The sequence below is a fragment of the Coffea arabica genome, chromosome 9e, assembly GCF_036785885.1.
Source record: "Coffea arabica cultivar ET-39 chromosome 9e, Coffea Arabica ET-39 HiFi, whole genome shotgun sequence".
NCBI lineage: Eukaryota > Viridiplantae > Streptophyta > Magnoliopsida > Gentianales > Rubiaceae > Coffea > Coffea arabica.
Window position 1 is genome coordinate 14,227,577 of NC_092327.1, and position 11,371 is coordinate 14,238,947.

General features: G+C 38.7%; 1 protein-coding gene across 1 annotated transcript; it reads right to left on the bottom strand.

The window, feature by feature from the left end:
* Window positions 1-7,768: 7,768 nt before the first annotated feature.
* LOC140014608 (uncharacterized) lies at window positions 7,769-8,919 on the bottom strand. Its single transcript, XM_072065675.1, has 3 exons — window positions 8,658-8,919; window positions 8,159-8,357; window positions 7,769-8,066 (listed from the first exon to the last, which is right to left on the bottom strand). Exons 1-3 carry the CDS (start codon window positions 8,917-8,919, stop codon window positions 7,769-7,771), a joined length of 759 nt encoding a protein of 252 aa, XP_071921776.1.
* Window positions 8,920-11,371: the final 2,452 nt, after the last annotated feature.

The window sequence follows — 11,371 nt, forward strand, 5'->3', positions numbered from 1 at the left end:
TAACAGGAGAGTGACGTGAAAAAAGTGATTGGAAGATACTAGTGAAGGCTAGTCTTTTGTATAGTTTGGTATTTTGTAACTGACTTTTGGGGAATTTTAAGATTTGGAACTCGATGTAGTTGACTTGAAATTTGTATTTTTGGATGTACTTGTGCAATGAAATATTATAGTCGTGTTATTATTTTGGTGTATTTAGATGTAGTCATTGGAATCAATCTTTTTTTTTTTTAAGGATTGTAGTGAGTCCCGACAAGAGATGGGTAGGCGATCCGCCGAACCCTTTGGTTCGCCTTAGGGGGAGGTGAGGTCGTCACAGTTTCTTATCAGAGTTTAGGTTTCAGATCTTTGTTATGTATCCTAGGCTTAAAAGTTTAGGATACTGGACTGTGGGATTTGATTGTGTATTAAGTGCAGTGTGACCTTGGAACTTGATGTTTTAACGAGTAATATTGAAGTGTTTGTGTTTAATTAGAGTGATGTTAAATGTTAGTGTTTTTCATTTTTTTGAAGTTAAATCCTTATATATCTATGATTTAATGTCTTGAGGATCCCACTTTGACCTTGAAAATGAGATATCTTTTGCACTCCTTTTGGTTTGATTTATTACCCTATCTTGTATAGGAACTTTCATCTTGAATTTAGTGAGAAAACTTGTATTCATTGGAAGTTTTAGCCTAAAAATTTAGAAAGTAGGTTAGGCTTTTGGATGAAATTTGAAATTTATAATCATTCGAATGATGTGGTTTGGTATCGTAGATTCTTCTAGTTCTATCCCTAACTAGGCTTATGGTTTTCCTTCTTTTAATCCTGCCTAAAATAGTAGGGGTGGTGCACGCTGTGAGATCTTTTGTATTTTGCCTGCATATACTCCTATATTTGGTGGCACTTAGTTGCCTATGTCCTGTATTTGATACTATTAACTCGTTGTATGCATCTTGACATGTGACATGACTTATAACTTATGTAAATATCTATGATTTGATTTAAAGTGTTCTTGCAACGTGTACATGTTTTTTCAATTTATATGCTTATATTTTTCCTCTTTTATTACGCGTTTAGAATCTTGCTATATGGATCGGCGAGGACGTGGTCGGGGGCGTAGGAGTTGGTTTCGGCAACCCCACACTCCCGAGAAAGGTGAAGGTTCCGCGACTGGACCCAACTAAAACTCTAGAAACGAAGAGGGTGACTAAGTGGCTACGGCCATTAACCACATGACCGATATTCTCGAGCGCTTAGCTGAGTGCCAAGGACTTGAACCAGTCAACCAACCTAGGAACCAAGAGAGGGGTGAGGATAGAGCCCTAGAGCGATTCTTGAAGTTCGCCCCACCTAGGTTTCATGGAGGGTCTGATCCCGAGGTAGCGAAAAATTGGTTTGAAATGATGGTTGAGATTTTTACTGTTTTAGATTATGCTGAGGAAAGGCAAGTGAATTTTGCCATTTCCAGTTTGAGAGGGCAGCACGCTCGTGGTGGAATGTTGTTAAGACAAAGTGGGAAAGAGAACAAACCCCTTGGACTTGGGTAAACTTTGAGAGGGAGTTTAATGTCAAGTTCCTCTCGCAAATTATACAAGAAAAGAGGGAGGATGACTTTATTAAATTGAATCAATGATTACTAAGTGTGGCAGAGTATGAGGAGCGATTCACTAAACTTTTCAAATTTGCTCCTGAGCTAATGATCACGGAGTGCAAAAGGATAAGGAGGTTTATTCAAGGGTTAAATGTAGAAATTCAAGAATCCCTAGCTGCTGCCCAGATTACCACTTTTACGGATGCCTTGGATAAGGCACAGAGGGTAGTGAATGCTAAGTCTCAATCTAAGACTTTCATGCTAGAAAAAGGGGTAAACCAAGCTATACCCCTGAGCAGTCCGAGAGGACTTCCCAACCCCTTAAAATGGGAAAAGGGGCTGGAGGAGTGAAGATGCCTGAAAAATCCAGAGACACTCCATCAAGGGAAGCCCCGCCAAAAGGAAATCAGAGTAGACGAGATTAACAAAAAGGAAATTCTCAAACTGGTCAAGCCGTGACTCCTCACGTAACTTGTGGATACTGTGGTAAGATTAACTACACTGAGGCCAAGTGCTGGAGAAAGCAAGGAAAATGTCTGAGGTGCGGTAGTACCGAGTATAAGTTTTCGAATTGCCCTAGAGCTTCTAAGGGAGAAGAAAATTCTCAACAACATACTAGGTCCATTGCAAATCAATTGAGTGCCAGAAGGAGTAATTAATGCTAATAATAGTAAGAGAGATCCAAGTATTGGAAACTCTACGAGTAGGGATGGATCTGACCCCACTCGAAAAATAGGGATCGTAGTTTTACCCTAAGTTAGACCGGCACTTTTAGAGGTTGTAATTTTGTATAGGGGATGACATCCTTTTGTTGTTTTGTATATTGCGACTTAGCACGTTTCGCTATGATCTTGTTGTTTCCCCTTTCTTTTGGAATGATTTAATGAAGTTATCCTAACTCGATATAACTATTACGATCTTTTATAATATATGAAAATTTTACTTTGCTTTAATTGATTTTACGGCTTATATATATATTTAATTATTGTTCCACACCTTTAGACCTGTGATAAGATCATGAACGGCACCTGAGAATAGTTTTAAAAATTCCGAGAGAGCACCAACTTTTGTTAAGGTCAATAAGTGTGAGTTTTAAATGGGAGAAGTAGGACTTGATGAGAATTGTTATATAAAGAAAGGCCGGTAAAGATTTTTGATCGAAAAGTGAAGGAGTTAAGATGCAAACAAATCGTTCTAGTGAAAATTTTATGGAGAAATCATGGAATGGAGAAAGACTTGGGAAGTAGAAGAGGAGATCCAGGAGAAATATTCAGAATTGCTTCTAAATCAAAGTATGAATTTCGAGAACGAAATTCCTTTCAAGGAGGGAAGGATGTGAGGACCTGAAAATTTTCTTATTTTTATCTTATTTTATTGGCCTATATAATTATTTATTCAACCGTTTTCTCCAAATAATTTATTTCAACCATTTTAAATCCATTTACTTGGAACAATATCTTACTCATATTTTTAAAACGCCCCGTTAGCAAAATTAATTTTCTGCGACTCGTTTAGTAAAGGAATAGCAAATACACGTTTTTCTAGGTAATATTCGATCCGAGAGTGCAATAATCTTGGAGAATTAAGAATGGTCAATAGTGGACTAAGAAAAGTTAATTGAGGGATTAGAGGTGAGTGAGTTCAAATTTTCGCTTTATCACGCGCGCGTCGCAAAATTTCTCGAAAGTCACACCGTGCGACTAATTAAAGATTTAAGAAATTAATACTAGACTCGTAAGAGTGAGTAATTACAGTGTTAAAGGAATTACATTGGAGGATTAGTGCATGAGTGTGTCAAACAAGAGAAGAATCGGTAGTGCACGACACTATTTCGGTAACTATTCAAAGTTGACTTTGTACCCAACATAAAGCTACTTTCTTCCAATCTTCCCTCACAAGCTCCAACACACCAAACCCTCCTCTTTCTCTCCATAGTCAGCCGACCAACCAAGAGAAAAAAGAAGAAGAAGAAAAACTCCATTTCTTTGGCTCCAATCTTGTTCCAAATCTTCATCCAACCTTCTAGTTCTTGAAGATTCATCTTAGCTTGAAGAAAGGCAACATCTTGTGGGGGTTCTTGGAGAGTTTTTGGTAGAAAAAATCTGACTTCATCAAGGGTTCAGTTGCTTGGAAGGTATAAATATCTCCTACCACAACTCTTGCTTTCTTGTTTCATTTCTTGACTTTGAAACTTGTAGCTTCCTTCTTGTTGTTGTTGGTTGGATTTGGTTTGTTGAAGTGGGCTCTATGAACTCCCACCTTGGTTATATGAGGGCTGCCATGATGTTTATGTGTGTTTTTAGAGTGTTTGTGATGAGTTTTAATGGTAGAAACTGGAAGAGGAAAAAGAAAGAGAGAAACCGAGAGGAGAGGGAGAGAGCTGGCCGAAATTCTGTTTTGTTGTCCTGCTTTGAATTTGGACTTTTATTGATTGTATGGCTGTTAAACTAAGTGATATATGTTGTATTATGTGTGTGGAAAATACCTTCCAAATATCATTTCATTTGGTTGCACAAAACTTGAGTTTTGGCAAGGTTCAAATCTGGAAAAAAAAATCGTATAGCAGGGGTTCTCAGACAGTGTTCTTTGTTCGAACGTAACTCTCTGTACAAAAGTCAAATTGAGTGTTGTTTGCGTTATTCAAAACTAGACATTCATAGCTTTCTAACAGTATAAAAAGCACCTGCTAGTTCGAACTGAGTGAACCGTAGTGATTCAGCAAAGTTGACTGTCCTGTTGTGACTGTCTGTCCGAGAGGAATGGAGAAGCTGTATTTTGTGGTTTAATTTTCTCACACTTGTGAACTGATTTTGGAAATGACTCTTTCTGATGAAATGTAGCATTTTGAACCTAGTTTACAACGCCATAAACCATTCTTAATTTGAACTTGGATTGAGTGAGATGTGGTCTGATTTCGAAAGTGCGACAAAGCTGGGAAACTGGAAGTTTTTCCTTTCTTGCTGACCGAATGGTCAAACCTGTTTTGGGAGGTTATATTTCAAAAATTTTAGTACCATTTAACCATCAATTGCTTGTTAAATGTTTTTAGAACCTTGTTTTCAAAAATGGATCGATTTGGGGCTGATTTCATCGTACCAAACATTTGAAAAGAAAGAAAGAGTGGGTTGGCAGATTTGCTTTGAAAATTTCACGAACTTTGGTCATTTTGTTATCCACCTTCCCACGTGAGTTTTTGCCTATAATTTGATAGAGAGGTATTCCACATACAGAAGTTTAAGTGTACCAGATTTGGTGTAATTTCAATACCATTTCGATATCCCAATAATGCCCCAAAGATTGCTCTTTAACTCTGGAAATTCACTGATCAGTTTGCAAGATTTAGCCGACTTTAACTGTTATATCTTGATGCTTAAAACTCCAAATTTAGTTCCGTTTATTGTGTTTGAAACTCTTATTGTGTTACGAATTTCAAGGGCTAATTCCATTTCTATGAATTTTGCCGAATTTTCAAATTTCACTGAATTTGCAAGCCTGTTTTGCTCTGTCCTGTCTAGAACATCAAATTGAAGTCAGAGAAAAGTATCTTCTAGAAAGTTTTAGTGCTTTAAGCTTAGTTTCCAACGGTATAAAGTTTTCAATTTTTGGACTTACGAAACTCGAGATACGATTTTTCCAAGTAGTGTCACTTTGAGCTGGGAATTTTCGATTTCAAACAAATACACTTTTAAAGAACTTTTCCCCTTCCTTTGTGATTTTTTTTTTTTTTCAAAACGATAACTGTTTCCCCTTCCTTTGTGATTGTTGGACTGTTTTAGGTGTAATTTCATGGTTGAATACACGGTTCCTTTGGAACTTTAAACTTTCATTTCGAATCTTAGTTTTCGAAGGTTAAACCTCTCTTAACGCATTTTCTTGGTTGTTCCACATTCTTGGTTAATGACACTTTTTTTTATACTTGAGAAATGAACTTCAAACCCCAGTTTTATGCCTCAATTTCCGTGAGTTTAAACTCCAAAAAGGGAGCGTTTTGACTAGAGTAGTTCTTGGTGAATTGCACTAGTTTTATACTTGAATCTTGGAACCTTAACTTTGATATTTTTCTATGAAAATGAGTGGAGTTTTAAACGAGTTTTTAACTCCATTAGTTTGGATAATGTGCATGCTCTTTGCCTTTTTAGGTTTGGACATGAGACTTAAAGTTTTGGGAAATGAAAACCATTTACCATTTTTCTCGATTTTCGTGCTGAAAGTGAAAATGGTACTTTCTCTTGGATATGAGATTACTTACCACGACTTGAACAAAAAACCACCTTCGAGTTCTCTTGAGCATTATTTTACGATTTAGCTAGAAAAGTTTCTTTCATTTAGCTCGAACTTGTGACCTTGAGAGTGAGAAGTGAGAAAATATCTTTCTTTTAACCTTGGTCGAGCACCTAGGTAACTATGATTGTATATGTCTCAGGTGGTCACGAGAACTTCGAAGAGCTCGTTTGACTTCTCGCTTCACTCTTATTTTGCCATTGACTAGTGGTGAGTGTCAAGTGCATGTTAAATGCTTATGTGATTGAAATGTTAATTGTACAAGTGTTATACATGATACGTAAACTTGCCGAGGGGAGGGTGTACTTTATCGCTCTCGTCCTCTCTCTCTTTTAATTATGTGATACTTGTTACATGAATGCATATGTTTGGTAATTGTACATGAATATGTTTAACTTGTAAGCTCTGAACGGATGCATGTACTATACCCTGTTTGGGTGGGAGGTGCCTCTCATACCGTCTCAGTGTTATAATTGATTCTCTAAGTGATAGTATGTACCACACCAATTCGGGTGGGAGGTGCCTCTCATACCGTCTCAGTGCTATAATCGGTTCTCTAAGCAATAGTATGTACCACACCAATTCGGGTGGGAGGTACCTCTCATGTCGACTCAGAACTATAAACAATTCTAAGTCGATTGGAGCGATGTCTTATTGACCCAGTTCTCTAAGTGATAGTATGTACCACATCAATTCGGGTGGGAGGTACCTCTCATGTCGACTCAGAACTATAAACAATTCTAAGTCGATTGGAGCGATGTCTCATCGACCCAGTTCTCTAAGCGATAGTATGTACCATACCAATTTGGGTGGGAGGTACCTCTCATGTCGATTCAGAACTATAAACAACTCTAAATCGATTGGAGCGACGTCTCATCGACCACTTATACTTCTGTGGGGCACCCCAACCCATTGGCCAACCGTGTAACTTGGGCCTGGGTAAAGAAAGTGGAAATTAACTTCTGAGAGTTTCTGTATCCTTATTGATTGTGTTTTGTTTTCCTTTGTGAGTTATATGAATATCATGGCTATCTTATTGTATAAACTTTAATGCTAGTTGTACTTATTTGTTTGCCTGTTTTTCTTGGCCTCACTGGGCGTTTGCTCATCCCATTCCATTTGTTATTCCTTAACAGGAGAGTGACGTGAAGGAAGTGATTGGAAGATACTAGTGAAGGCTAGTCTTTTGTATAGTTTGGTATTTTGTAACTGACCTTTGGGGAATCTTAAGATTTGGAACTCGATGTAGTTGACTTGAGATTTGTATCCTTGAATGTACTTGTGTAATGAAATATTATAGTCGTGTTATTATTTTGGCATATTTAGATGTAGTCAATGGAATCGATATTTTTTTTTAAGCATTGTAGTGAGTCTAGGCGAGAGTTGGGCAGGCGGTCCACCGAACCCTTTGGTTCTCCTTAGGGGGAGGTGGGATCGTCACACCTGGAAAAAAAGCCCTTGATTTACCATTCACCAGAACGGAGAACTAACTCTGGGAGAGGTTATTGATAATGACCCTAATGAAACTGGAATGAAAACCAAACTTTCCCAGTAGCAATTCTAAAAACAACCACGAAACTCTATCAAAAGCCTTTATCATATGTAATTTGAATATGCAATTATGCCCCCACGCCCCCCTATTGATTGACCGCACTAGCTCTTACGCAAGAAGTACATTTTCGGATATGTCTTGCAATGGGACGAAAGCGGACTGCTCTTGCAAGATAATGCCCAGCAAAATTCTCGCAATCTATTAGCTAGCACCTTTGTAAAGATTTTATTGACGAATGTGCACAAGCTAAATGGTTGGAAGTCTGCGAATGTTGAAGGATTCGATTTCTTTGGGATTAAAGCGATTGGCGGACTGGAAATACCCTTCAGAATTGAGGTTCTAGCCATAAAATGTTTGGTTGCCTATAAAATATCCTCTGCGACAATGTCCCAATAGTTAGTGAAGAAAACCCTGAAAAAGCCATCTGAACCCAGGGCACTATTGCCGTCGAGTTCAAATACAACCTGTTTGATTTCTTCTAAGGTGACCTCCCGCAACAACTGCTTATTTTGATCCATGGACATAAGGGCGGGGATGTGCTGGATTAGCACCTCGACATTATCTACATTCTCTACTGATAACAGATCTTTGAAAATATTAACGGCCACAACTACAATTTGATCTTCATCTTCGACCCATGCACCAGTTCCATCCTTAATTCTATGGATAGTGAGTTTAGCTCTCTTGTCCCAGACTGAGGCATGAAAAAAACTCATGTTGCTGTCACCTTCTTTGGTCCATTTTAATCTCACCTTTTGATGCCTTCATTCTTTAAGCTTAAGAGGAGCTGAGTTTGAGCCTGATGTAGTGCACTTCTTGCCTCTTCCGTTTGTTGTGTTTTGTATTGAATATCCCTTTGTTGAACCTCCATTTCACGCTGCTTCACTGCTTGAAAAATGTCCCCAAAATGTTGCTTGTTCCAAACCTTAAGCAGTCTTTTAGTCTCTTTAACTTGAATGCCAGAGAGTACATATCATACCCCTGGACGGGTAAGTTCCAATTCTTGCACACCACTTGAAGAAGGCTGGTGCCTGAAATCCAAAAATTTTGGAACTTAAAAGGCTTTTGGCATGCGGGAATAGTCTGACTGCATTTTCAATAGTAGTGGGAAATGATCAAAAGCGGTACGATTGAGGTGTTAGACTAACATGTTGGGCGCGAGATCCAACTATTGCTGGTTTACGAGAGCTCGATCTAACCGCTTCCAAACTCTAGCACCATCTCTAACCCTTGACCAAGCATATAAACTACCTGAGAAAGGTACCTCCGTGAGACAGCAGCTTGAGATTGCCTCGTTAAAGTCAGCAATGGCCCCCAAATCCTGAGTAGCTCTTCCTACATACTCCGTAACTGAAGATATAATGTTGAAATCCCAACAAACAAGCCATGGTCTTGTGATGGTGCTAGCAATGGTTCCTAATTCTGACCACAAGGCCCGTCTTTCAGACTGCTTACATTTTGCATAGACAACAGTAGCATTCACCACATTAGCCCAAGAATCATGCGCAACCATAACGTGAAGCAGCTATTCGAAATTGCGCAAAACAGTAAAATGGAAGCCAGACCTCCGTATGATCCAGATTTTACTAGATATATCGAACAAGAAAAAATCAAAAGAGAGTTTCGATCGAAGAACTTCAATGTGAGACGTCTTCACCAATAGTTCAAGAAGAACCAGAACTGAAATATTATGTAATCGAACTAAATGTTTCAAGCGATGGACAGAAGATCTACCCACCGCTCACCTAATATTCCAAAGTAAGAAGCTATTCATTGGAAATAGATGGAAATGAAATACCAATGGTTTTAGAAGCTTGCTTGGTTAAAATTTGTCGCAGGAGTTGAAAATGACATCTCTTTTTCCTGAATGTTTTCGAGACCATAGTAGTGAAGCCTTCTTGTTCCTGAGCAACCATTGGTAATAGCTAGGTCAAGGAGGCGCTAAATTGTTTAAGGGATTCTAACAGCAGGCTTTGGTCTATGGTATCTAGGGGCACTGCCGCATCTTTACTATTTGAGTAGGAACCACCCTTTGCGGTCTTACCATCCTGAACATTATAAGTGATTGCCATATCATCGAAGAGCCTCCCCAGCGTTAGCTGAGCCTCTGGAAGCTGATGTTTTCTCAAATTTCTATCGATAGGATTCTGCAAAAGGGCTGGCACATATTTCCCCAAGCTACAGATGACTTGATCAATTTCTATTGCTTCCAAGGCACTGACAGCGCGATCATTCACAACTTTGTCTTTCTCTTTTAATCCAGCAAGTTGTGGAACGGGGACAACATCACCCTTACCTAAAATATGGATGACTGTGCAATCTTCCAAGTCGTGGGCGACCTGATCAGTCACCACAACTTCCTTTCCCTTTTTGTTTCCTTTCTCCTTTGGGATATATGCTATATTAGCGTCCTAAGCAGCCTGCACTATTTCCTTCATTTCTTTTTGTTGTCTGTTACGCCGACAATCTAAATTTGCGTGGCCCTATTTGTTGCAGAAAGAGCAATAAGACGGCAGATTATCATGGTCAATCTTCTGCCAAAAACCACTTCGGCCGACTCCTATCCAAATACGATTCGGATGTTCCTTTAGAAGGTCCAAATCTATACACACCCTTGCAGCGCTTGGCCATGATAATGCTGTTGGAACCGCATCAATCTTGAGGGGGGTGCCAATCGCACTTGCTATGGAGAACAGAGAAGATTTATCAAAAAAATGAACTGGTAACAATTCAAACGAGAGCCACACTGGTGCATGGGAGGATTCACTATTGAGTTTAAAATCCGATGTCCACTTGAATACTCGCAGAGGAAAACCAGAAATCATCCATAACCCTTTAAGCCAACATCGCAGATAGTCATCTTCTATTGAGAACTAAATAAGGATATGCCTCTAATCTAAGACTCCTATTGGGAATTTGGATTGAAAACCGATTACCTGAAAGGGTTTACGTATTGTGTCCAGGCTTGGCCTTCCATGGGAAAACTTCCCCACAAGTGCAAACTTGAAAGGCGTAGCCATCTTAGCAATGTCGTTGTCAGAGAACAGAACCGCTGGTTCTCCTAAGAATTGCGAAACAGCCTTGATTTTGCATGGCGAGAGGGCGGGCTGATCCCGCAACACTTCAGCAAATTAACAAGAGACTCCCACCTCCAACCTCCGGCTGTGGAGCAGCCATGCATGACCCTAATCCGGCGTAACCCTAGTTTTTTCTTCTTGCTCACTGTTATAGAGAGACAAATGCAGCAGCACATTTTTTCTCCACAATAAAGACTTAAAATAATGCAAAGAAATTTTCTTTTCTTTTTTCCTTTGAGAGATGGCTCCTATATTGAACATATAATGGAATGAAATTGCATTTTTTTTTCTTTGAAATGAAGCCTGCTACCGATCTAGTCACTTCTTCTCTTTTGTTTTCTCTCTCACCTAAACATTCTCTCATTCTCACTCTCAACCTTCTGTGTATGTGTGTCGTTAATTTGTCAATTTAAGAAAATAGGGATAAATTTGTGTTTATGGCATATAAACCCCACGTTTAATTTTGGTAATGTCATTTTGGAGAAAGCAATGTAAGGTTGAAAAGGTAAGATGTTAACTGGTAGTTGGAAATGTCATATACGAAGGAAGCATGCTTGATTGATTGAGACTATTTGATAGGTTGTAAAATATCTATGATGCCAAATAACTTTAGAACTTAGTCATGGAAACTAAAAAAAATAAAATATGATTTTAATCATGGCCACATTCATTGAATCTTGTGTCAAAAAGATTTGAGCAATAATAATATTGTTTAGCAGTATGTCTATGTTCATTCAACCATCTAAAATGGTAAAAGAATAAATTTTAGGGATATTACACCTATGTCCGCCACCCAGGGTCTTTCTTCCCTTAGAATTTTGCAAATAGATATGTTATTGCAATGAACTCCTTTTGTTTATAGTGGAGGAAATTGTTCCACTTTACATA